Source organism: Pristiophorus japonicus, chromosome 31, assembly GCF_044704955.1.
Source record: "Pristiophorus japonicus isolate sPriJap1 chromosome 31, sPriJap1.hap1, whole genome shotgun sequence".
In the NCBI taxonomy this organism is placed as follows: domain Eukaryota; kingdom Metazoa; phylum Chordata; class Chondrichthyes; family Pristiophoridae; genus Pristiophorus; species Pristiophorus japonicus.
Window position 1 is genome coordinate 2,019,626 of NC_092007.1, and position 27,319 is coordinate 2,046,944.

A 27,319-nucleotide genomic window follows, 5' to 3' on the forward strand; every position below is an offset into this window, starting at 1 on the left:
CAGTACTCCAGCGGAGGCCTAACCAGTGATGTATAAAGGTTTAGCAGAACTCCCTTGCTTTACTGCCAGTAAATGGTGGTTGCATAACAATATCTCGGAACCATCACTGCATTCAGAAATTCTGAGGAACTGGTGAATTTCCTGAAATGTTTTATATAAAAGGGGAAACCCTGATGAAATGGTTATACCCAAATGAGTTCTTTGGTTTACAAAAGGACTTGCTTACAATTGAGAAATCAGTATAACGTTTAACAATATCTGCACCAGTCGCTCTTCAAGACCAAGCACTCCAGATAAACACACAGACAGACTGCCACTTATTAATGAATGAAGAACTCTTTAATTGATAGCAGGTTTGCGATACATAAATGATAATGGATACATTTACTTTATCAGCACAAGCATAACATGTTTAACAATGGCACATAGTTTACATTCAGCAACCAGCAACCGCTTGAAAGAGAGAGTGTCACCATCAGGATCCACTTTAACCAGGGAACATAAGAATTAGGAGCTTGAGTAGGGTCATACAAACCCTCCAGCCTGCTCTGCCATTCAGTAAGATCAGGGCTGAACTTCGACCTTAACTCCACTTTCCCGCCCGATCCCCATAGCCCTGAATTCCCCGAGAGTTCAAAAAGCTATCGATCTCAGCCTTGAATATATACACAATGAGTGAGCCTCCACAGACCTCTGCGCAAGAGAGAATTCCAAAGATTCACCACCCCCTGAGTGAAGAAATTCTTCCTCATCTCAGCCTTCAATGGCTGACCCCTTATCCTGAGATAGTGACCACTAGTTCGAGACCCCCCAGCCCGGGGGAAACAGCCTCTCAGCAGCGACCCTGTCAACCCCGTGAAATCAGGGCACCCTATAAATTGAAAACCTCACTTTAAATCCCCTTCTGGAAATGGCAGGTCATTTTCAACCCTGCACTCACTCACTGGGGGCAATTTTAACCAAAGCCACTTTTCGGGAAACTGACGGGACCGGGTGCAATGCTGGATTTAAGCTCCGCCCGATTGTATGGCATTGAAGTTGCTGGAGTGTAATATTGGTCTGGGTGTTAAACCGGCGTTCCACCCCATCCGATGGGTTTCCACACGGCATGTTAGAGTTAAAATGACCCCATTGTATTGGTGCCCCAAGGGTTTGGCTAAGGACTCAGCAGACTATTGGCCAGCGTTTGTAGCATTGGTTGCAATTACTATCGTGGTGAACTTGCCTCCTGCTCTGATCTGTTGCCACTTGGCTGCCTTTGCAATTTAAGGTGCAACATTCCTTTGGGAGCGTTGATATGGCAACCCAACTGGGGTCCCTGCAGCGTGCTCAAAACCTACATCCAGCATGGAGCAGTTGGTGAAATTTTAAGATGTAATGTTCCTGTGTAGGGGTAGGTTATTAAGCTTCACCCGGGAGGATTGGATTTCCCCAACTGAACTCATCTGATATTCTTTCCATTTCAAGTTTAATCAAGCCCGCTTGATCGGCACGCTACCCACCACCTTCAACATTCACTCCCTCCACCACCGGCACCCCCTGGCTGCAATGTGCACCATCTACATGATGCACTGCAGCAACTCGCCAAGGCTTCTTCGGCAGCACATCCCAAACCCACGACCTCTACCGCCTAGATGGACAAGGGCAGCAGGCGCATGGGAACACCATCACCTCCACGTTCCCCTCCCAGTCACACACCATCCTAACATTTTTTTTATTCGTTCATAGGATATGGACGTCGCTGGCATGGCCGGCATTTATTGCCCGTCCCTAATTGCCCGTGAGAAGGTGGTGGTGAGCTGCCTTCTTGAACCGCTGCAGTCCGTGTGGTGAAGGTGCTCCCACAGTGCTGTTAGGGAGGGAGTTCCAGGATTTTGACCTGACGAAGCTGAAGGAACGGCCGATATATTTCCATGTCAGGATGGTGTGTGACTTGGAGGGGAACCTGCAGGTGATGGTGTTCCCATGCGCCTGCTGCCTTCGTCCTTCAAGTTAGCAGAGGTCGCGGGTTTGGGAGGTGCTGCCAAAGAAGCAACAGGAGGAGGCAATTAAGCCCCTCGAGGGGTGAACGACCACCTCCTGTTCCTATGTAACAGGCTCGAGGGGCTGAATGGGCCTCCTCCTGTTCCTATGTAACAGGTTCGAGGGGCTGAACGGCCTCCTCCTGTCCCTGTGTAACAGGCTCGAGGGACTGAATGGCCTCCTCCTGTTCCTGTGTAACAGGCCCGATCGGCTGAATGGGCCTCCTCCTGTTCCTGTGTAACAGGCCCGATCGGCTGAATGGCCTCCTCCTGTTCCTATGTAACAGGCTCGAGGGGCTGAATGGGCCTCCTCCTGTTCCTGTGTAACAGGCTCGAGGGGCTGAATGGCCTCCTCCTGTTCCTGTGTAACAGGCTCGAGGGGCTGAATGGCCTCCTCCTGTTCCTGTGTAACAGACTCGAGGGGCTGAATGGGCCTCCTCCTGTTCCTGTGTAACAGACTCAAGGGGCTGAATGGGCCTCCTCCTGTTCCTGTGTAACAGGCTTGAGAGGCTGAATGAGCCTCCTCCTGTTCCTCTGTAACAGGCTCGAGGGGCTGAATGGGCCTCCTCCTGTTCCTGTGTAACAGGCTCGAGGGGCTGAATGGGCCTCCTCTTGTTCCTGTGTAACAAGCTCGAGGGGCTGAATGGCCTCCTCCTGTTTCTGTGTAACAGACTCGAGGGGCTGAATGAGCCTCCTCCTGTTCCTGTGTAACAGGCTTGAGAGGCTGAATGAGCCTCCTCCTGTTCCTGTGTAACAGGCTCGAGGGGCTGAATGGCCTCCTCCTGTTCCTGTGTAATAGACTCGAGGGGCTGAATGGGCCTCCTCCTGTTCCTGTGTAACAGACTCGAGGGGCTGAATGGGCCTCCTCCTGTTCCTGTGTAACAGGCTTGAGAGGCTGAATGGGCCTCCTCCTGTTCCTCTGTAACAGGCTCGAGGGGCTGAATGGGCCTCCTCCTGTTCCTGTGTAACAGGCTCGAGGGGCTGAATAGCCTCTTCCTGTTCCTGTGTAACAGGCTCGAGGGGCTGAATAGCCTCTTCCTGTTCCTATTTAGAAGTACCGTGGGGCTGAACGGCCTGTTCCTGCTCCTACTGTTGCAATGTTTCATTATTTCTGCATCGATTGTTTACTTCTTGCTTTCTGACTGAGAGACAAGGCTCATTCCTCTCACTAAAGGCTGTGCTAAATCGACTCAGCCCTCTGTGACCCACCTTGTCTGTGGTGTATTGTCTGTCCCACTCTCTACCTCCCCCCTCAGCGTATGGACCGAGATTGGGAAGCCAACCACAGCTTTTGTGGTGTAAGTGTTGGGGGCTGCCATACGGAGGCCCTTGCAGTTGTCTAGGGGGGTCCCATCATCCAGATGTCATGGGGTATAGTTGGGGGGGGGGGTGGAGGGGGCAGAGGAAAGCGGAGGAATGTTTGAGTGGACAATATTGACTCAATAATCATTACCCAAGGGGACTCACCACTATCCGGGTTAAAGTACCAATATATATCGTTCAGTAAAGTGATCCCTGCTCCATCCTGACTGAGAGAAGTGTGATGTCATGAAGAGATCAGGTAGGTCATTATTACAAACATGGGACTGGGAATAGTGGCCAGAATTCCCCATGGCTCCGCAATAACAAATGGGAACTGGTACACAGCTTATTGGAAAATTGGTGGAACTTTAGCCGTAGCTTGCCATCGGTTGCCAAGAAAGACAGGAGAATTTCTCCCACTGATAAGCACGTAATGCCAGAGTGTTGTTATATTGAGAGAATTGCAAGGGCACTGCCAAATAGCCAATTAGCGCACAGCAAGGTCCCACAAACCACAATGTGATAATGACCAGATAATCTGGGGGGTTTTGTGTTGATTGAGGGATAAATATTGGCCCCAGGACACCGGGGATAACTCCCCCTGCTCTTCTTCGAAATAGCGGCCATGGGATCTTTTATGTCCACCTGAGAGGGCAGACGGGGCCTCGGTTTAATGTCTCATCCGAAAGACGGCACCTCTGACAGTGGAGCACTCCCTCAGGACTGCCCCTCCGACAGTGCGGCACTCCCTCAGTACTGCCCCTCCGACAGTGCGGCTCTCCCTCAGTACTGACCCTCCGACAGTGCGGGGCTCCCTCAGCACTGCCCCTCCGACAGTGCGGCGCTCCTTCAGCACTGCCCCTCCGACAGTGCGGCGCTCCTTCAGCACTGCCCCTCCGACAGTGCGGCGCTCCTTCAGCACTGCCCCACTGACAGTGCGGCACTCCCTCAGTAACAGCCCTGTGACAGTGCGGCACTCCGTCGGTATTGGCACTGGGAGTATCAGCCGAGATGCTGTGCTCAAGTTACTGTTTTGTTTTAGTGAAATTGTTGGAGGGATAAATATTGGCCCAGAGCACTGGGGAGAAGTTTGAAATAGTAGCCCTGGGATCTGAGCGAGCAGATGGAGGCCTCGGTTTAACGTTGCATCTGGAAGAGGGCACCTCTGACAGTGCGGCGCTCCCTCAGCACTGGCACTGGGAGGGTTCGGCCGAGATTGTGGTATCTGGAGTTGGGGCTCAAACCCACGACCTTCTGAGTCGGAACCATGGCTGCCCCTGGGTTGGATAGGCGAGGTGGGGTAATCTCTCTGGGTGAGTGGGACAAATGGAGTGAATTTCCGGGAATGCCAATACCCTCCGCAGGGATTGTTTAATTGACCGCAGTGTTTCAATTTTTTGGGCGGGGCGGGGAGTGGGGATTTGGGGCGGGAGGGGGAATGCTGGTTAAAGTGGCGTGGGGATGAAGTCGATCGGATTGCAGGGGTTGCATTTCTTGACTCGCTGCCATGTCTCCACACAGTAGAAGCGCCTCTCGCCTCTCCAGATGGTTTTCCCTGGTTTCAGGCAGTAACGCTTACTCTTCTGGGGTTTGCTTTTCTTCCTGGATGCAACGGCTGCAACAAACACGACCATTGCAAATGTTCAGCGAAAAATTAAACTGCGGCAAATAGTATTCAGGCATCACATTCCATCCCTACCTGTTCACTCCTCCATTTCCGGCCTCTTCCATAGCTTCACCATTGGTGGCCTGCGCCCCAAGCTCTGGAATCCCCTCCCTAAACCTCTCTGTCTTTCTCTCTCTCTCTTCCTTTAAGATGCTCCCTAAGACCTTTCTCTTTGACCAAGCTTTTGGCCACCTGTCCGAATATCTCCTCATGTGTGCTCGGTGTCTGATAATGCTCCTGTGATGCCCCAGGGGACATTTAACTACGTTAAAAAAAATGAAAAATAGCACCTTTCTCAACCACCGGCGCTTTACAGCCAATGAAGTACTTTTGGAACATCATCACTGTTGTAATGTGGGAAACGCAGCAGCCAATTTGCGCACAGCAAGCTCCCACAAACAGCAATGTGATAATGACCCAGATAATCCATTTTTGTTATGTTGATTATATAAATGATGGCCAGGAAACTGGGGAGAACTCCCCTGCTCTTCTTCCAATAATGCCATGGGATCTGTTACATCCACCTGAGAGAGCAGACCGGGCATCGGTTTAACGTCTCATCCGAAAGACGGCACCTCCGACAGTGCGGCGCTCCCTCAGTACTGCCCCTCCGACAGTGCGGCGCTCCCTCAGTACTGTCCCTCCGACAGTGCGGCGCTCCCTCAGTACCGCCCCTCCGACAATGCGGCGCTCCTTCAGTACTGCTCCTCCGACAGTGCGGCGCTCCCTCAGTACTGCCCCTCCGACAGTGCGGCGCTCCCTCAGTACTGCTCCTCCGACAGTGCGGCGCTCCCTCAGTACTGCCCCTCCGACAGTGCAGCGCTCCCTCAGTACTGCCCCTCCAACAGTGCGGCGCTCCCTCAGTACTGCCCCTCTGACAGTGCGGCGCTCCCTCAGTACTGACCCTCCGACAGTGCGGCGCTCCCTCAGTACCGCCCCTCCGACAATGCGGCGCTCCTTCAGTACTGCTCCTCCGACAGTGCGGCGCTCCCTCAGTACTGCCCCTCCGACAGTGCGGCGCTCCCTCAGTACTGCTCCTCCGACAGTGCGGCGCTCCCTCAGTACTGCCCCTCCGACAGTGCAGCGCTCCCTCAGTACTGCCCCTCCAACAGTGCGGCGCTCCCTCAGTACTGCCCCTCCGACAGTGCGGCGCTCCCTCAGTACTGCCCCTCCGACAGTGGGGCGCTCCCTCAGTACTACCCCTCCGACAGTGCGGCGCTCCCTCAGTACTGCCCTTCCGACAGTGCGGCCCTCCCTCAGCACTGCCCCTCCGACAGTGCGGCGCTCCCTCAGTACTACCTCTCCAACAGTGTGGTGCTCCCTCAGTACTGCCTCTCTGACTGTGCGGTGCTCCCTCAGTACTGCCCCTGCGACAGTGCGGCGTTCCCTCAGTACTACCCCTCCGACAGTGCGGCACTCCCTCAGCATTGCACTGGGAGTGTCAGCCTAGAGATTTTTGTACTCAAGTCCCTGGAGTGGGACTTGAGCCCACAACCTTCTGACTCAGAGGCTACACACTGAGCCACAGCTGACATGGTGGTGGAGAGCTTTGGGAACCAAAGATCGAAAGTCACCCGTTCCTCCCGAACACGCTACACTCACCCCACGTCATGCCTCAAAAGACTCGTACACTGTATCCCAAAAGTTATTGTCTGAAATTACCTGTTCGCCATTTCTTTTTGATGATCTTTACAGCCTTCTGACACTGGCACTTCTTCCCATTCTTGTCGTGGAATTCCTTCAGCTTGTATCCAAAGTGGAGGTGACCGACTGTGGAGGAGGATAATCATTTGCAATCAATAACTGCTGCTGTGAATGCACAGGCAGGGACCGGGCGCCCAAATTCCAGCCTGCCATGTTTTCCCAGACCCTGGTTTGACTGTTGCCGTGTTTTCCCAGTCTCTGGTTTGAGTGTTCCTCTGTTTTCCCAGTCCCTGGTTTAAGTGTTCCTGTGTTTTTCCAGTCCCTGGTTTGACTGTTCCTGTGTTTTCCCAGTCTCTGGTTTGAGTGTTCCCGTGTTTTCCCAGGCCCTGGTTTGACTGTTCCTGTGTTTTCCCAGTCCCTGGTTTGAGTGTTCCTGTGTTTTCCCAGGCCCTGGTTTGACTGTTCCTGTGTTTTCCCAGTCCCTGGTTTGAGTGTTCCTGTGTTTTCCCAGGCCCTGGTTTGACTGTTCCTGTGTTTTCCCAAGCCCTGGTTTGACTGTTCCTGTGTTTTCCCAGGCCCTGGTTTGACTGTTCCTGTGTTTTCCCAAGCCCTGGCTTGACTGTTCCTGTGTTTTCCCAAGCCCTGGTTTGACGGTTCCTGTGTTTTCCCAAGCCCTGGTTTAAGTATTCCTGTGTTTTCCCAAGCCCTGGTTTGACTGTTCCTGTGTTTTCCCAGACCCTGGTTTGCCTGTTCCCGTGTTTGCCATGTTTCTCATAAACCGAGGCCCCAATTTATTATCCCTCCTACCTTTACAAACACAGTCGGTCGCTTCACTCGCTGAGGAGTTCAACCTCACTATCGACAACTCCCTCTTGGTCACATCCTCCTTCTGCTCAGTTATATCTGAAAATAAATCATCTTTCTGTCAAAATACAGCATCCAACAACTTACATTGACAATCTTTGAAAAAAAATTGTCACAGCATGTGGGTGTCGCTGGCAAGGCCGGCATTTATTGCCGATTCCTAATTGTCCTCAAGAAGGTGGTGGTGAGGCGTCTTCTTGAACCGCCACAGACCATGTGGGGAAGGTACTCCCACAGTGCTTGCTTTGTTGTAGCGGTTTTGGAACAACTGAGTGGCTTGCTGGGCCATTTCAGAGGGCAGTTAAGAGTCAACCACATTGCTGTGGGTCTGTAGTCAGATATAGGCCAGACCAGGTAAGGACGACATAATGTACGCACCTATAAGTATGCTCACAGGATTGTAGGGCTGTTGAGTTGGGAGGGGCTTAGCCAGTCACGTGATGTTCACCAGACTCAATAAAGCCCCAGCCAGTTGGGTTCAAGGGACCCACGATGGGGTAGATGGTTGTGAGCCTGGTGGCTGAACTGGTAATGTATAGTGTGATTGTTAAACCTTTGCTAATAAACAAGCTAGTTCTTCATAGCAATATGTTGCTATGAATTCTTAAGCAAAGAACCCATGAAGCAAATATATTACAGGCGGGAGATTTCCTTCCCTAAAGGACATCAGTGAACCAGTTGGGTAGTTTCATGATCAGCATTACTGATACTGATCAAAGCAATTTTCATGGTCTTTTGTTGTTATTATTGCATTCCTTCAAAGCACATAAAACAGACCTCTCCATCTGCCGAGAGGTCACTAATTGAATAGAGACTGTGTCTGAGCTTCTCTTGGTTCCTTGTTGACAATTGTTTGCTTGCTTACAGTTTGCCTGTGGCCCACTGACCTACATTGGCTCCCGGTCCGGTAACACCTCCAATTTAAAAACTTAATTCGTGTTTTCAACTCCCTCTGTGGCCTCCTCGCCCCACTCCCTATCTCCCTGTAACCTCCTCCATCCCCTACAACTCTCCGAGATCTCTGTGTCCTCCCATTCTGGCGTTCTGAGCATCCCTGATATTCAGCACCCCACCATTGGTGGCCGTGCCTTCAGCTGCCTGGGCCCCAAGCTCTGGAACTCCCTCCCTAAACCTCTCCACCTCCATATCTCTCTCTGCTCCTGAAAACCTACCTCTTTGACCAAGCTTTTGGTCGCATCTCCTAATATCTCCTTATGTGGCTCGGTTTCAAATTTTGTTTCGTAACACTCCTGTGAAGCGCCTTGGAATGTATACTATCTTAAGGGTGCTATATAAATGCAAGTTGTTGTTGTCGCTGTTGAGGGACTCCCCATCTCTAATCCAGGAGTACATAGGGAAACCACACATTCCCTACCAGGCTCCTGGCTGAGACTGATTATCCATCCTAACGTGTGGAGAAAGCAGCGAGCTTGGAAAGACCAAGCGACTTTGGACCTATGGTTCCGCAAGCTCTCCACCACGGGCGGTTTTCCTCACCTCATGTCTGGGTCTGTTGTAGACTAATCGATGGTGACTGAGTGCTATGGTTAATCAATAACTCCATTAACATTGCAACCTGCGACTCCCAGGGTACCAGGGAGCAGGAGAACTCAATGGACCTTAATCTTTTTGCTGGAGCAATATCTAGGCCCCAATGTTCAGATTGGGAGTTGAACCTGGGACTTTTCTGATCGAAACCTTTTAGTTACTCAAAGCCTTGTCCAACATCAGGAGAGTCCTTGAGATTTATTGTTAAAAGCTAAGAGCATTGTGCAGGTAGCAAGATGCCGAGAGGTCCCAGGTGTGTGCTGAGTTAGACGGACCATATAACTGGACAATTCAAAGACCGCAACAAGATCAGGTGAGTTGTTTTCCACCGCACATTACAGGAAAACCTTTCTACATAGTGGCCGGGCAGATCGGCATGTTGCCGGGGGCGGGGGTGGGGGTGGGGTGGGGCTGGGGGGGTCAGCCTGTGATCTGAAATGCTCTCGGAGCACGGGAACATAAGAAATAAAAGCAGGAGTTGGCCATTTTCCCCCTCGAGCCTGCTCCGCCATTCAATAAGATCATGGCTGATCTTCTACCTCAACTCCACTTTCCTGCACTATCCCCATATCCTTGATTCTCTTAATATCCCAAAATTTATCGATCTCAGCCTTGAATAAACTCAAAGACTGAGCCTCCACAGATTCCAAAGATTCACCACCCTCTGAGTGAAGAAATTCCTCCTCATCTCAGTCTTAAATGGCCGACCCCTTATCCTGAGACTGTGACCCCTGGTTCTAGACTCCCCAGCCCGGGGGAAACATCCTCCCTGCGTCTACCCTGTCAAGCCCTGTCAAAACTTTGAATGTTTCAATGAGATCACTTCTCATTCTTTTAAACTCTAGATAATTAGGCCGAGTCTACTTAATCTCTCCTCATAGGACAATCCCCCATCTCAGGAATCAGGCTGGTGAACCTACTTTGCACTGCCTCTATGGCAAGTATATACCTCTTCAGGTAAGGAGACCAAAACTGTCTGATTTATCAGCCCCATCAGTGGCTCATAAATCGTATCCCTTAAATCTCAGGGTCCGTCTCCTCCACAGCTCACAGTGTACAGTGACTGCCTGGTGTGGTACTCAGCTCACAGGCCAGGACTACCCCAGCTCTAATTCAGTACCTCAGTATAGACAGGGCATTGAGAATTGATCTCATTGAAACATGCAAAGCTTTGACAGGGCTTGACAGAGTAGATGCAGGGAGGATGTTTCCCCTGGCTGGCGAGTCGAGAACCCAGGGTTACAGTCTCAGAATAATGAGTCGGCCATTGAGGGCGGAGGTGCGGAGACATTTCTGTATGGATGCAGCTACTCACTGCTATGCCTAGCCGAGCCTTTAAGAATCATACAGCACAAAAGGAGGCCACTCGGGCAAGCAATCCTGTGCCGGTTCTTTAAAAAAGCGATCCACTCCCCTACTCTTCCTCCATTTCTAAATATTTATCCAATGCCCTTTTGAAAGTTACTATTGAATCTGCTCCCACCGCCCTTTCTGGCAGTGCATTCCAGATCATAGCCACTTACTGCGTAAAAACATTCTGCTCATCTCCCCCTCTGGTTCTTTTGCTAATGATCTTCAATCTGTGTCCTCTGGGTGTCGACCCTCCTGCCAGTTGAAACAATTTCTCCCTATTTATTCTGATCAAAATCCCACGTGATTTTGAACACCACTATTAATTCTCCCCGTAACTCCCTGCTCCAAGGAGATCTATCCCAGCTTCTCCCGTCTATCCGCGTACCTGAAGACCCTTGTCGCTTACGAGAGCTATGTGGGTTTGTGCAAGACAAACAGACTTAACCAAGCAATCGTAATGTCTCACTTCTGACCAACGGGTTTTGAATTTCTTAAACAAACTTCAAGTGATAGTCAGCCGTGGCTCAGTGGGTAGCACTTTAGCCTCTGAGTCAGAATGTCGTGGGTTCAAGTCCCACTCCAGGAACTTAACCACATAATCTAGTCTGACCTTGCAGTGCAGTACTGAGGGAGCGCTGCACTGTCGGAGGTGCCATCTTTCAGGTGAACCGTTAAACCGAGGCCCTGTCTGCTCTCTCAGGTGAACATAAAAGATCCCATGGCATTATTCGAAGAAGAGCAGGAGAGTGATCCCGGGTGTCCTGGGGCCAATATTTATCCCGTAACAACACCGAAAACATATTGCCTGGTCATTATCACGTTGCTGTTTGTGGGAGCTTGCTGTGCACGTATTGGCTGCCGCGTTTCCCACATTATAACAGTGACTACACTCCAAAAACTTCTTCATTGGCTGGAAAGCGCTTTGGGACGTTCTGAGCTCTGGGGAAAGTGCTATTTAAAAGCAAGTTCTTTCTTACTAGTCTTCATGTTAGTTCAAATTCGTGAGTTCAAATCCTGCACTTGCAAATTGAGAATTTGAGTTCGGATTAAAAAGGTATCTGGGAATAAAGCTGGGATCAGTAAAAGTGACCATGAAGCTGTCGAATTGTCATGGAAACCAAACCGGTTCATTAATAGGGAAAGGAACCTGCCATCCTTACCCGGTCTGGGCCTATATGTGACTCCAGTCCCACACCAACGTGATTTGACTCTTAACTGAGTTTCGAAGTGGCTTAGCAGACCACACAATTGTAAATAGGGGGTGGGCATTAATTGCCTGTTTTGCCAGAGACTCCCATGTACCGAGAACATAGAAACATAGAACATAGAAACATAGAAAATAGGTGCAGGAGTAGGCCATTCGGCCCTTCTAGCCTGCACCACCATTCAATGAGTTCATGGCTGAACATTCAACTTCAGTACCCCATTCCTGCTTTCTCGCCATACCCCTTGATCCCCCTAGTAGTAAGGACCTCATCGAACTCCTTTTTGAATATATTTAGTGAATTGGCCTCAACAACTTTCTGTGGTAGAGAATTCCACAGGTTCACCACTCTCTGGGTGAAGAAGTTCCTCCGCATCTCGGTCCTAAATGGCTTACCCCTTATCCTTAGACTGTGACCTCTGGTTCTGGACTTCCCCAACATTGGGAACATTCTTCCTGCATCTAACCTGTCTAACCCCGTCAGAATTTTAAATGTTTCTATGAGGTCTCCTCTCATTCTTCTGAACTTCAGTGAATACAAGCCCAGTTGATCCAGTCTTTCTTGATAGGTCAGTCCCGCCATCCCGGGAATCAGTCTGGTGAACCTTCGCTGCACTCCCTCAATAGCAAGAATGTCCTTCCTCAGGTTAGGAGACCAAAACTGTACACAATACTCCAGGTGTGGCCTCACCAATGCCCTGTACAACTGTAGCAACACCTCCCTGCCCCTGTACTCAAATCCCCTCGCTATGAAGGCCAACATGGCATTTGCTTTCTTAACCGCCTGCTGCACCTGCATGCTAACCTTCAATGACTGATGTACCATGACACCCAGGTCTCTTTGCACCTCCCCTTTTCCTAATCTGTCACCATTCAGATAATAGTCTGTCTCTCTGTTTTTACCACCAAAGTGGATAACCTCACATTTATCCACATTATACTTCATCTGCCATGCATTTGCCCACTCACCTAACCTATCCAAGTCGCTCTGCAGCCTCACAGCATCCTCCTCGCAGCTCACACTGCCACCCAACTTAGTGTCATCCGCAAATTTGGAGATACTACATTTAATCCCCTCGTCTAAATCATTAATGTACAGTGTAAACAGCTGGGGCCCCAGCACAGAACCTTGCGGTACCCCACTAGTCACTGCCTGCCATTCTGAAAAGTACCCATTTACTCCTACTCTTTGCAAATAGAGATTAAAAACAAACTTTGCAGCTGAATAAACGCTGGGATTTCTTTCCCCCCTAAATGTAAGATATAAAGTAATTGCAAACGTAAGTGGTCTTACCATCAGAAAGGACAGAGATCGTGAACAAGGCAAAGACAACAAGAACGAGAACAGGCTGCATCTTCGGATCGTAGGACTGAGCCTGAGGTGTTGCTGCTGAAAGCGTAAACGACACCTCTGAATGTTTCACGTCTTATATCTCTCCCTTGCCCGATCATGCGTATCCTTGGCAGCCCCGTACCTGCTCCGACTGAGGCAATTGGTGGGAGGGGCCTCAAGTTCCCCCACCCACTGATGCCAAGTTACAACACAGCATGTCTGAAGTTTCCATGGGGTGAGGGGAGAAGGCACCATTTCCTTAGAAGTCTGGCACAGTCTGGAAAGTTTTGTTCTAAAACAAGGTCAAAAAGCGACTTGCATTTCCATAACTCCCTTCCACGACCACAGGTCGACCCAAAGTGCTTTACACATAACTAGAGGCCAGCAGTATCGGGGAGGAAATTGCGGACGGAGGCTTCCTTCGTACGAACGCCTCCAACCCGGAAAAAATGGCCGAAAGTACCTGGTGGTCCCGGAGCAACCTACAATCCCGGTCGGAGACCTAGATTCACTGTGCAGCGCACTGGGTGATGTCTTTGACATAAGTACGTACAAGCTGGAGTCATGTGGGCCTGGACCATCAATCACTATGTAGTATATTCATTGATCAAAATGGGAGCTCTGGTTGTACGGGTTCCCATTACTATCGATGAGAAAACCCCGAAAACACCAAAACACAGCATAATAAATAAATAAAACACCTCACATATTTAAAATTAATTGAAATTAAATGTTTTAGAAAAAAAATCTATATTTTGGGCATTTTTGTTTAATGTGTTTTAATGGTGTTAAAAATAAATTTATCTTAGTGGATTTTTAATATAAAAATGAGTGTTTAAATGTAATTTTTCTGTGTTTTAAAACTCTTACGCTGGTAAAAGTAAGCTATGCGCCTGCTTTTGCCAGGCGTAAGAGTTTGAAGGACATTCGCTGGGCATGAGTTGGGCAAATAGCCCAATCTCTCACCCGCACGGATGTCCTTCTCCCGGGGATGCAGAGGATCTGTACGGAGAAATCTCGACAGATCGGAAAAGCCGGTTCTCGGCACATACGCATCACACCCTGAAAACCGGCTTTTGCGAGGTCTCGCCGTGTCCATGCGCACTTCGTACACACCCGGTGAGGTCGGAATTTTCGGTCCATTAGATAGTCACCAAGAAATTCAGAATAAACCTCTTTACCCAGAGAGTGGTAAAAATGTGGAACTCGCTCCCACAGGGAGTGGTTGAGATGAATAGTATCGCTGCATTTAAGGGGAGGCCAGACAAGCATATGAGGGAGAAGGGAATAGAGAGTTATGGTGATAGATTTGGATGAGAAAAGACGGGAGGAGGCTCAAGTGGAGCATAAACAGCAGCATATGCCGTATATCCGATGTAATGTAATCCAAGAAATCCGTAACATAAGAATATAAGAAATAAGAGCAGGAGTAGGCCATTTGGCCCCTCGAGCCTGCTCCACCATTCAATAAGATCATGGCTGATCTGATCATGGGCTCAGCTCCACTTCCTTGCCTGCTCCCCATAACCCTTCACTCCATTATTTACAGCTGTACAGGGTATTGGTGAGGTCACACCTGGAATACTGCGTACAGTTTTGGTTTCCATATTTACGAAAGGATATACTTGCTTTGGAAGCAGTTCAGAGAAGGTTCACTCGGTTGATTCCGGGGATGAGGGGGTTGACTTATGAAGAAAGGTTGAGGAGGTTAGGCCTCTACGCATTGGAATTCAGAAGAATGAGAGGTGATCTTATCGAAACATATAAGATTATGAGGGGGCTTGACAAGTTGGATGCAGAGAGGATGTTTCCACTGAGAGACTAGAACTAATCTTAGAATAAGGGGCCGCCCATTTAAAACTGAGATGAGGAGAAATTTCTTCTCTCAGAGGGTTATGGATCTGTGGAATTCGCTGCCTCAGAGAGCTGTGGAAGCTGGGACATTTAATAAATTTAAGACAAAAATAGAGAGATTCTTAAACAATAAGGGAATAAGGGGTTATGAGGAGCGGGCAGGGAAGTGGAGCTGAGTCCATGATCGGATCAGCCATGATCGTATTAAATGGTGGAGCAGGCTCGAGGGACCATCTGGACAACTCCTGCTCCTATTTCTTATGTTCTTATGTTCTTATCACTCAAAAATCTGTCTATCTCGACCTTAAATATATTCAATGACCCAGCCTCCACAGTTCTCTGGGGCAGAGAACTACACAGATTTACAACCCTCTGAGAGAAGAAATTCCTCCTCATCTCAGTTTTAAATAGGTGACCTCTTATTCTGAAACTATGTCCTCGAGTTCTAGATCCCCCCTCATTCTTCTAAACTCCAATGATTATGGGCTCAACCTATTCAATCTTTCTTCATAAGTTAACCCCTTCATCTCAGGAATCAACCTAGTGAACCTTCTCTGAAGTTCAGTAGTCCAATTAAGTACTTCTAAAGTGTAGTCACTGTTGTAAAGTAGGAAACGCGGCAGCCAACCTGTGCACAGCAAGCTCCCACAACCAGCAATGACCAGATAATCTGTTTTTGTTAGATTGTTTGTGGGATAAATATGTGCTCCAGGATACTGGGGAGAACTCCCCTGCTTTTCTTCAAAATAGTGGCTGTGGAATATTTTACGACCACTTGAGAGGGCAGACGAGGCCTCGGTTTAACATCTGATCCAAAAGACGGCACCTCCGATAGTGCAGCGCTCCGACAGCATGGCACTGGAAGTGTCAAGCTGGATTATGGGACTTGTTTGTCAATGTACATGAATCGTAGTAAATTAACATGCAGTTACAGCAAGCAATTAGGAAAACAAATGGCATGTTAGATTTTGTTACAAAGGAATTAGAGTATAAGAGTAAAGAAGTCTTACTGCAATTATATAGGGCCCTGGTGAGATCACACCTGGAGTATTGTGTACAGTTCTGATCTCCTTACCTAAGGAAGGATATACTTGCCATAGAGGGAGTGTAACGAAGGTTCAAGATTGATTCATGGGATGGGGGATTGTCCTATGAGGAGTGATTGAGTAGACTAGACCTATATTCTCTAGAGTTTAAAAGAATGAGCGGTGATATTGAAACATCTAAACTTCTTAAGGGGCTTGGCACGGTAGATTCAGGAGGGTGTTTCCCCGGGCTGGGGAGTCTAGAACCAGGGGTCACAGTCTTAGGATAAGGGGTCGGCCATTGAGGACTGAGATGAGGAGACATTTCTTCACTCAGAGGGTGGTGAAGCTTTGGAATTCTCTACCACAGTGGGCTGTGGATGCTCAGTGGTTGAGTATATTCAAGGCTGAGAGCGATAGATTTTTGGGAACGAAGGGAATCAAGGGATATGGGGATAGTGCAGGAAAGTGGAGTTGAGGGAGAAGATCAGCCATGATCTCATTGAATAGCGGAGCAGGCTCGAGGGGCCAAATGGCCAACTCCTGCTCCCAGTTCTTATGTTCTGAAGTCTCTGGACTGGGACTCGAATCAAATTGGAAATACCAGGATGTCCTCCCCTTTTAGCAGCCACTGCATCAACAAACAAGCCCTATTGCCCCAGCAGGCGGGGTGTGTGATTCTCGTCCTGTCAGGGGCTGTATGATCAGCACACTGCCCCACTTCCTGTCAGGGGCTGTATGATCAACACACTGCCCCACTTCCTGTCAGGGGCTGCATGATCAACACACTGCCCCACTTCCTGTCAGGGGCTGTATGATCAACACACTGCCCCACTTCCTGTCAGGGGCTGCATGATCTGCACACTGCCCCACTTCCTGTCAGGGTGTGTATGATCTGCACACTGCCCCACTTCCTGTCAGGGGGTATATGATCAGCACACTGCCCCACTTCCTGTCAGGGGCTGCATGATCTGCACACTGCCCCACTTCCTGTCAGGGTGTGTATGATCAGCACACCGCCCCACTTCCTGTCAGGGAGTATATGATCAGCACACTGCCCCACTTCCTGTCAGGGGCTGTATGATCTGCACACTGCCCCACTTCCTGTCAGGGGCTGCATGATCTGCACACTGCCCCACTTCCTGTCTGGGACTGCCTCACTTCCTGTGAAGTATCAGCCCAATCAGAAAACCTGTGCAAGCAAGTCAGCGCCAGTTTGAACATCCGTGCCTGCGAGGGTCAGATGTGAGAACCAGTCCTGATGCTTTCATAGAATTACTTAGAATTTACGGCACAGAAGGAGGCCATTCGACCAAGTTGTCCATGTCGGTGTTTATGGTCCACTTGAGCCTCCTCCCACCCTACTTCATCTAACCTTATCAATAAATCCTTCTATTTATTTCTCCCTCATCTGCTGATCCAGTTTCCGCTTAAATGCATCTATGATATTCACTAACTACATTTATATAGCTGCTTTAATGGAGTAAAACATCCCAAGACACTTCACAGGAAGGTTATGAAACAAAATTTGACACTGAGCCACATAAGGAGATATTAAGTCGTGTGACTAAAAGCTTGGTCACAGAAGTAGGTTTTAAGGAGAGTCTTAAAGGAGGAAAGAGAGGTAGAGAGGCGGAGAGGTTTAGGGATGGAGTTCTGGAGCTCGGGGCCCAGGCAACAGAAGACACAACCACCGATGGTGGAGCGATTATAATCAGCGATGCTCAGGAGGGCAGAATTGGAGGAGCGCAGACATCTCGGGGGGTTGTGGGGCTGGAGGAGATTACAGAGATAGGGAGGGGTGAGGCCACGGAGAGATTTGAAAGCAAGGATGATCATTTTGGCACCAGTCAAAAGGGATCCTGAGTGACAGGAGGTGTTGGCCACAGTGGGTATTACAGCTAGCCCAATAGCAGAGATCCTTTAAGGGAAAGCTAGATAAGCACATGAGGGATAAGGGACTTGAATGATATATTGATCGGATGTGGAGCATGAATACTGGCATAGACCCGTTGGGCTGAATTGTTAATTGTTTCTATGTTGTAAATTCTGTGTCACTACTTGTAGCAGCAATTCCTCATTCTCACCACTCTCTGGGTAAAGACATTCCTCTTGAATTCCATATTGGATTTAGCGGTGACTATCTTACATTTATGGTCCCTAGTTTTGGAATCCCCACTAGTGGAAACATTTTCTCTACGTCTACCCGAGTGAACCCTTTCATAATTTTAAGGACCTCTATCAGGTCACCCCTCAACCTCCTCTTTTCTAGAGAAAAGAGCCCTAGCCTGTTCAATCTTTCCTGATAGTTATAACCTCTCAGTTCTGGTATCATCCGTGTAAGTTTTTTGACTGCTGGAAACGCTGGTATTATATTTGACCCCGAGGTGAGCTTCCAGCCACTTATCCGCACCATCACTGGTACCACCTATTTCCCCCTCCGTAACATCGCCCGACTCTGCCCCTGCCTCGGCTCATCTGCTGCTGAAACCCTCATCCATGCCTGCCTTACCTCCAGACTTGACTATTCCAATGCACTCTTGGCTGGCCTCCCACATTCTACCCGCCGTAAACTTGAGAAGATCCAAAAAGCTGCTCCCCATGTCCTAACTTGCACCAAGTCCCACTCACCCATCACCCCCTGTGCTCGCTGCCCCATGTCCTAACTCGCACCGAGTCCCACTCACCCATCAACCCCTGTGCTCACTGCCCCGTGTTCTAACTCGCACCAAGTGCCACTCACCCATCACCCCCTGTGCTCGCTACCCTGTGTCCTAACTCGCACCAAGTCCCACTCACCCATCACCCCCTGTACTCACTGCCCCGTGTCCTAACTCGCACCGAGTCCCGCTCACCCATCACCCCCTGTGCTCACTGCCCCATGTCCTAACTCATACCGAGTCCCGCTCACCCATCACCCCCTGTGCTCGTTGCCCCGTGTCCTAACTCGCACCGAGTCCCACTCACCCATCACCCCCTGTGCTCACTGACCCGTGTCCTAACTCGCACCAAGTCCCGCTCACTCATCACCCGCTGTGCTCACTGCCCCATGTCCTAACTCACACCAAGTCCCACTCACCCATCACCCCCTGTGCTCACTGCCTCCGTGTCCTAACTCACACCCAGTCCCACTCACCCATCACCCCCTGTGCTCACTGACCCATGTCCTAACTTGCACCAAGTCCCGCTCACCCATCACCCCCTGTGCTCACTGCCCCGTGTCCTAACTCGCACCAAGTCCCACTCACCCATCACCCCCTGTGCTCACTGCCCCGTATCCTAACTCGCACCAAGTCCCGCTCACCCATCACCCGCTGTGCTCACTGCCCCATGTCCTAACTCACACCAAGTCCCACTCACCCATCACCCCCTGTGCTCACTGCCCCGTGTCCTAACTCGCACCAAGTCCCACTCACCCATCACCCCCTGTGCTCACTGCCCCATGTCCTAACTTGCACCAAGTCCCGCTCACCCATCACCCCCTGTGCTCACTGCCCCGTGTCCTAACTCACACCGAGTCCCACTCATCCATCACCCCCTGTGCTAACTGCCCTGTGTCCTAACTCGCACCAAGTCCCGCTCACCCATCACCCCCTGTGCTCGCTGCCCCGTGTCCTAACTCGCACCAAGTCCCGCTCACCCATCACCCCCTGTGCTCGCTGACCTACATTGGCTCCTGATAAAGCAACATCTCAATTTTAAAACTCTCATCCTTTGTTTTCAAATCGCTCCATACCCTTGCCCCTCCCTATCTCTGTAATATCCTCCAGCCCCACAAACCGTGAGATGCACTCTTGCAATTCTGGCCTCTTGACCATCCCCGATTCTAATCACTCCACCATTGGCAGCCATGCCTTCAGCTGTCAAGGCCCATAGCTCTGTAATTCCCTCCCTTAACCTCTCTTTCCTTCTTTAAGGTGCTCCTTAAAACCTACCTCTTTGACCAAGTTTTTGGTCACCTGCCCTAATTTCTCCTTATGTGGCTCGATGTCAAATTTTGTTTGATAATCGCTCCTGTGAAGCGTCATGGGATGTTTTCCTATCTTGAAGGCGCTATATAAATACAAATTAAGAACATAAGAAATAGGAGCAGGAGTAGGCCATTCGGCCCCTCGAGCCTGCTTCGCTATTCAATAAGATCATGGCTGGTCTTCTACCTCAACTCCACTTCCCTGCACTATCCCCATAATCCCTTGATTCTTTTAATATCAAAACTCTATGGATCTACCTTGAATATATTCAATGACTGAGCCTCCACAGCCCTCTGGGGCAGAGAATTCCAAAGATGGCAGAAAATTCCAAAGTTGTTATTGTTGTTGTTGTACCCGTTTTCTAATATGGAGACTGGAACTGTGCTCCAAACGTGGTCTAACCAAGGTCCTAAACAAGTTTAACATAATTTCTCTGCTTTTAGTTCTATCTCTCTAGAAATGAAAAGTTTGGTTTGCTTTTGGGACTTAATAACCTGGATCGCTACTGTTAGTGATTTGTGTTTCTATGACCCTGGATCCCTTTGACAGATGAGGTGAAATCTCCCTTTCTCTACTGGTGCTAAGGGTCCAACAAGCAGCGACCAACCCCATTCCTGATTGGCACAGGTCCATGGCATAAAACAGCACGCAATTTGGCACTGAACTGAAAATTTCCACAGAGCGCCAAGGATAGGGGCGAAAATATTCCACTCTGTTGCAATAGAAGGCACTTACGATGTATAGATTAGGAAGCGATGAAGAAGAATAACAACTATTTGCACCTCTAGTATAATTTAAGGTGAAAACCTTTAATTTCAAGAAATCAAATAGGGAATTCAGGACAAACTTGGTGAGAATGTGGAACTCGCTACCACAGGGAGAGGTTGAGGTGACTAGTATAGATGCATTTAAGGGGAGGCTAGACAAACATATGAGGGAGAAGGGAATAGAGGGTTATGGTAGATTTAGATGAGGAAAGATGGGAGGAGGCTCGAGTGGAGCATAAACGCCGGCATGGACCGGTTGGGCCGATTGGCCTGTTTCTGTGCCGTATATCCTATGTAATCCGATGTAAAGTGTCTCAAGGCACTTCACAGAGGTGTGATCAGACCAAATTGGATGCTGGGGCACAGAAGGTGATATTAGGAGGGGGGTGAACAAGGCCTTGGTCAAAGAGGTGGGATTCAAGGAGGGTCTTGAATCTAGAAAAGGAGTTGGTGAAGTGAGAAGGATTAGGACAGAAATTCCAGTGCTTGTGGCCTCGGTGGCTGAGGACACAGCCGCCAATGGTGGGATGATAGGAGGAAGGGATTCACAAAAGGCCAGGGTCAGAGGAAAGGACTCCTCAAGTTGGGGGGGTGGGGTGGGGCGTTGTAGGGCTGGAGTTGTTTAGAGAAATAAAGAGGGGGCGAGGACATGAAGTGATTCAAAGGCAAGGGTTTTAAATGTGACGCACAGGGGAACCGGGAGCCAGTGTAGGTCAATGGGCACAGGGCAGTTTTGTGAGTGGGACTTGGTGCGAGCTAGGATACGGCCAACATTGTTTTACCTGAGCCTGAATGTGTGGAGGGTAAAGAATGGCCAGGACGGCGTTGGAATAGTCAAGTGTCAATCAGAAGTGATAAAGACAAGGATGGGGGTTTCAACAAGAGGTGAGGTGAGATGGGGCGGAGACAGGTGATGTTATGGAGATGGACTTCAGTGGTCTTTGTAATGGAGAGTCTGGAAACTCAGCTCGGAAACTAATAGGACGGCGAGATTGCGAACTCTCTGTTTCAGCTGGAGATAATGACCGGGGAGGGTGACAGAGTCCGGTGGCGAGGGAATGGAGTTTGTGGTGGGGCCCAAAACAATGGCTTCGGTCAAAACTGGAGAAGTCACTGGATATCGGACAAGCAGTCAGGCAACACAGAGGCACTGGAAGGATAGAGAGAGATGGACTATTCCAACGCACTCTTGGCTGATCTCCCACATTCTTCCCTGTGTAAACTAGAGGTGATCCAAAACTAGGCCCCCCGTGTCCTAACCTACACCAAGTCCTGCTCACTCATCATCATCATAGGCAGTCCCTCAAGTCGAGGATGACTTGCATCCACGCAGAAAAAGGATGAGTTCACAGGTGTTTCAATGAAGGACCTAATACTCCAGATCCCAAACTACATCGTGAAGGGGTGGAAGATGCCTGTGTGTGGATTTTTTTAACGTGGGGTGGCCGTTGCACACCAGCCACCACACGGGCTTAACAGAGCTTGGTCTTGGTCCAGTAGCAAGGATTAACCAGGACAACTGGAGACCAGCTCTGCTGCACAGATCTAGTGCACACGCATGTCGCAGTATGAGCTGGCCCGTGCTGCCCCGGGCCCTCGCCTCTCCTGGGCTCCGATCAGATCCCTCTACGGACTCTTGCCATCATCCCTGTGCTCACTGATCTCCATTGGCTTCCAGTTACGCAACGCCTCGATTTCAAAATTCTCCTCCTTATTTTCAAGTCCATCCATGGCCTCGCCCCTCCCTATCTCTGTAATCTCTCCAGCCCCACAACCACCCCAGCGAGATGTCTGCGCTCCTCTAATTCTGCCCTCCTGAGCATCACTGATTGTAATCGCTCAACCATTTGTCGCCCTGCCTTCTGTTGCCTCGGCCCCAAGATTTGGAACTCGGCAATGAGGCTCGAGGTGTTCAGCGCCCTGCGGATGCACTTCCTCCACTCAGGGCGGTCTTTGGCCAGGGATTCCCAGGTGTCGGTGGGGATGTTGCACTTTATTAGAGAGGCTTTGAGGGTGTCCTTGGTTCCTCTGCCCACCTGGGGCTCGCTTGCTCTGCCGGAGCTCCGAGTAGAGCACTTCCTCCTTCAAGATGCTCCTTAAAGCCTACCTCTTTGACCAAGCTTTTGGTCACCTGCGCTGATTTCTACTTATGTGGCTTGGTGTCAATTTTCTATCGCATAATACTCCTGTGATGGGTCCTGGGAGTGTTTGATGGTACAGTGTAGAGGGAGCTTTACTCTGCATCTAATCTGCACCCTGGGAGTGTTTGATAGGATACAGTAGATGGAGTTTTACTCTGTATCTAACACCGTGCTGTACCTGCCCTGGGAGTGTTTGATAGGACACAGTAGAGGGAGCTTTACTCTGTATCTAACCTCGTGCTGTACCTGCCCTGGGAGGGTTTGATGGGACAGTGTAGAGGGAGCTTTACTCTGTATCTAACCCCGTGCTGTACCTGCCCTGGGAGTGTTTGATGGGACAGTGTAGAGGGAGCTTTACTCTGTATCTAACCCTGTGCTGTATCTGCTCTGGGTGTGTTTGATGGGACAGTGCAGAGGGAGTGTTACTCTGTATCTAACCCTGTGCTGTACCTGCCCTGGGAGTGTTTGATGAGACAGTGTATAGGGAGCTTTTCTCTGTATCTAACCCCGTGCTGTACCTGCCCTGGGAGTGTTTGATGGGACAGTGTAGAGGGAGCTTTACTCTGTATATAACCCCGTGCTGTACCTGCCATGGGAGTGTGCGATGGGACAGTGTAGAGGGAGCTTTACTCTGTATCTAAGCCTGTGCTGTACCTGCCCTGAGAGTGTTTGATGGGACAGTGTAGAGGGAGCTTTACTCTGTATCTAAGCCCGTGCTGTACCTGCCCTGGGAGTGTTTGATGGGACAGTGCAGAGGGAGCTTTACTCTGTATCTAACCCCGTGCTGTACCTGCCCTGGGAGGGTTTGATGGACAGTGTAGAGGGAGCTTTACTCTGTATCTAACCCCGTGCTGTACCTGACCTGGCAGTGTTTGATGGGACAGTGCAGAGGGAGCTTTACTCTGTCTCTAACCCCGTGCTCTAACTGCCCTGGGAGGGTTTGATGGACAGTGTAGAGGGAGCTTTACTCTGTATCTAACCCCGTGCTGTACCTGCCCTGGAAGTGTTTGATGGGACAGTGTAGAGGGAGCTTTAATCTGTATCTAACCCCGTGCTGTATCTGCCCTGGGAGTGTTTGATGGGACAGTGTAGAGGGAGCTTTACTCTGTATCTAACCCCGTGCTGTACCTGACTTGTGACTGTTTGCTGGGACAGTGTAGAGGGAGTTTTACTCTGTATCTAACCTGTGCTGTACCTGCCCTGGGAGTGTGCGATGGGACAGTGTAGAGGAAGATTTACTTTGTATCTAACCCTGTGCTGTACCTGCCCTGGGAGTGTTTGATGGGACAGTGTAGAGGGAGTTTTACTCTGTATCTAACCCCCTGTACCTGCCCTGGGAGTGTTTGATGGGGACAGTGTAAAGGGAGTTTTACTCTGTATCTAACCTGTGCTGTACTTGCCCTGGGAGTGTTTGATGGGACAGTGCAGAGGGAGCTTTACTCTGTATCTAACCCTGTGCTGTACCTGCCCTGGGAGTGTTTGATGGGACAGTACAGAGGGAGCTTTACTCTGTACCTAACCTGCACCCTGGGAGTGTTTGATAGGACACAGTAGATGGAGTTTTACTCTGTATCTAACCCCGTGCTGTACCTGCCCTGGGAGTGTTTGATGGGACAGTGTAGAGGGAGCTTTACTCTGTATCTAACCCCGTGCTGTACCTGCCCTGGGAGGGTTTGATGGACAGTGTAGAGGGAGCTTTACTCTGTATCTAACCCCGTGCTGTACCTGACCTGGCAGTGTTTGATGGGACAGTGCAGAGGGAGCTTTACTCTGTCTCTAACCCCGTGCTCTAACTGCCCTGGGAGGGTTTGATGGACAGTGTAGAGGGAGCTTTACTCTGTATCTAACCCCGTGCTGTACCTGCCCTGGAAGTGTTTGATGGGACAGTGTAGAGGGAGCTTTAATCTGTATCTAACCCCGTGCTGTATCTGCCCTGGGAGTGTTTGATGGGACAGTGTAGAGGGAGCTTTACTCTGTATCTAACCCCGTGCTGTACCTGACTTGTGACTGTTTGCTGGGACAGTGTAGAGGGAGTTTTACTCTGTATCTAACCTGTGCTGTACCTGCCCTGGGAGTGTGCGATGGGACAGTGTAGAGGAAGATTTACTTTGTATCTAACCCTGTGCTGTACCTGCCCTGGGAGTGTTTGATGGGACAGTGTAGAGGGAGTTTTACTCTGTATCTAACCCCCTGTACCTGCCCTGGGAGTGTTTGATGGGGACAGTGTAAAGGGAGTTTTACTCTGTATCTAACCTGTGCTGTACTTGCCCTGGGAGTGTTTGATGGGACAGTGCAGAGGGAGCTTTACTCTGTATCTAACCCTGTGCTGTACCTGCCCTGGGAGTGTGTGATGGGACAATGTAGAGGGAGTTTTACTCTGTATCTAACCCCGTGCTGTACCTGCCCTGGGAGTGTGTGATGGGACAATGTAGAGGGAGTTTTACTCTGTATCTAACCCCGTGCTGTACCTGCCCTGGGAGTGTGTGATGGGACAATGTAGAGGGAGTTTTACTCTGTATCTAACCCCGTGCTGTACTTGCCCTGGGAGTGTTTGAAGGGACAGTGTAGAGGAAGATTTACTCTGTACTAACCTGTGAATGCCTGATGGGGGAAGGGACGGTTTAGAGGGTGCGTTACTTAGCATTGAACTTGCTCCAATCTTGACACAGAAACCCGCAATGTTGACATCAGGAGACAACAACACTGTGAAACCATGTTTTGTTCCCCAGAACTGACATCCCTCACTTTAACAGCTGGTGCCAACCGTTCTGTAAAATAAACACATGATTGAGATGTGACACCCAGAGTTGATACACTCTCTGCTTTCTCTGGGTGAAACCAAGTTGAATGAAACAAAAACAGAAAATGCAGGAAACACTCAGCAGGTCAGGCAGCATCTGTGCAAGAATGTGACTATATCAGGAATATTCTTTAAAATGCTGAAAGGTTTTGATAGAGTGGATACAGAGAGAGTTGTGGGGAAGAGCATAACTAGAGGTCATCAATATAAGATCGTCAGCAAGAAACCCAATGGAGAATTCAGGAGAAACCTCTTTACCCAGAGAGGGGTGAGAATGTGGAACTCCCTCCCACAGGGAGGGGTTGAGTTGAATAGTATCGATGCATTTAAGGGGAGGCTGGATAAGTATATGAGGGAGAAGGGAATAGAGGGTTATGATAGATTTAGATGAGGAAAGACTGGAGGAGGCTCGAGTGGAGCATAAACGCCGGCATGGAGTGGTTGGGCTGAATGGCCTGTTTCTGTGCCGTATAAACTATGTAGCCCTGTGTAATCCAATGCAAGTCTTTCTTTATTGGGTGATGATCATGGTCTGGTATCTATGTTTAGAAAAACTGAGGCAATATCAGCAGATGAGAAACACAATAAAGTCCTTCAGTATAGAACATGTTGAAAACTGCCAAGGAGACATAAATCACAGACTTTCCACCGAGTTGAGTTTCAATCAGCACCGATTATCTACCATCTAAAGCTAAACAAAACTTTATTCAGCAGAGGAGATTTGCTGAAGTGTGATGTGGATTTTGGACAAGTGACAAATGTCAGGTTTGAACTACGGATTAGGCACTGAGATGACTATTCCAGTAAATAACCACTACATTATCACATCCTTCTAGGTGCCTGGAATGTGCAGGAAAGTCTGGGGGATTTTACACATTCATTGATGGGAACTGTTGCTGGGTTGTTTAGCAGGGACCATTGTGTACATTAGCTATACAGCAAAAAAACAGGCCATTTGGCCTAACCAGTCCATGCCGGCATGTATGCTCCACTCGAGTCTCCTCCCATCTTTCCTCATCTAAATCTATCAGCATAACCCTCTATTCCCTTCTCCCTCATATACTTATCTATCCTCCCCTTAATGCATCGATACTATTCGCTTAAACCACTCCTTGTGGGAGCGAGTTCCACATTCTCACCACTCTCTGGGTAAAGAAGTTTTTCCTGAATTCCCCATTGGATTTCTTGGTGACTGTCTTATATTGATGGTCCCTAGTTATGCTCTTCCCCACAAGTGGAAACATTCTCTCTGTATCCACTCAATCAAAACCTTTTATAGTTTTAATGACCTGTTAGGTCACCCCTCAGCCTTCTTTTTTAAGAGAAAAGAGACCCAGCCTGTTCACCTTGCCTGATATGCATCCCCTCGCATTTCTGGTATCGTCCTTGTAAATTTCCTCTGCACTTTCCCCAATGCCTCTATATCCTTTCTATATTATGGCGACCAGAACTGTACACAGTGCTCCAAGTGTGGTCTAACCAAGGTTCGATACAGGTTTAGCATAACTTCCCTACTTTTCAATTCTATCCCTCTAGAAATAAACTGTAAAATGTGCAAGAGTTGTGGAATCCAACAGAATGATAGGGAACCACAGATAACGGTCTGGATAGCACAATCTTGCATTTCTGAAGTGCTTTTCACAATCACAGGATATCCCCCAAAGCGCTTTACAGCCAATTAAGTAATATTGAAGTGTAATATTTCTGTTAATATAGGAAATGTGGCAGCCAATTCTGTCAGCTGTGGCTCAGTGGGCAGCACACTCACCTCTGAGTCAGAAGGTTGTGGGTTCAAATCCCACTCCGGGAACTTGAGCACAAAAATC

The 27,319-nt window shown here is 49.3% G+C and overlaps 1 protein-coding gene across 3 annotated transcripts in view; it reads right to left on the minus strand.

Moving 5' to 3' along the window:
- Positions 1 to 341: 341 nt before the first annotated feature.
- The window catches only part of LOC139240414 (uncharacterized), a 123,217-nt gene continuing 96,239 nt past the window's right edge, over positions 342 to 27,319 (minus strand). For 2 of the 3 annotated variants that reach the window (XM_070868923.1, XM_070868925.1), the window contains 3 exons: positions 7,441 to 7,536; positions 6,652 to 6,759; positions 342 to 4,938 (listed from right to left, as the gene is read on the minus strand). In XM_070868923.1, the coding sequence (XP_070725024.1) occupies positions 2,129 to 3,127 (999 nt within the window). In that variant the 5' untranslated portion in view covers positions 3,128 to 4,938; positions 6,652 to 6,759; positions 7,441 to 7,536 and the 3' untranslated portion in view covers positions 342 to 2,128. Of the gene's footprint in view, positions 4,939 to 6,651; positions 6,760 to 7,440; positions 7,537 to 12,896; positions 12,959 to 27,319 lie in introns of those variants that run through there. The other variant, XM_070868926.1, reaches the window with a different exon arrangement.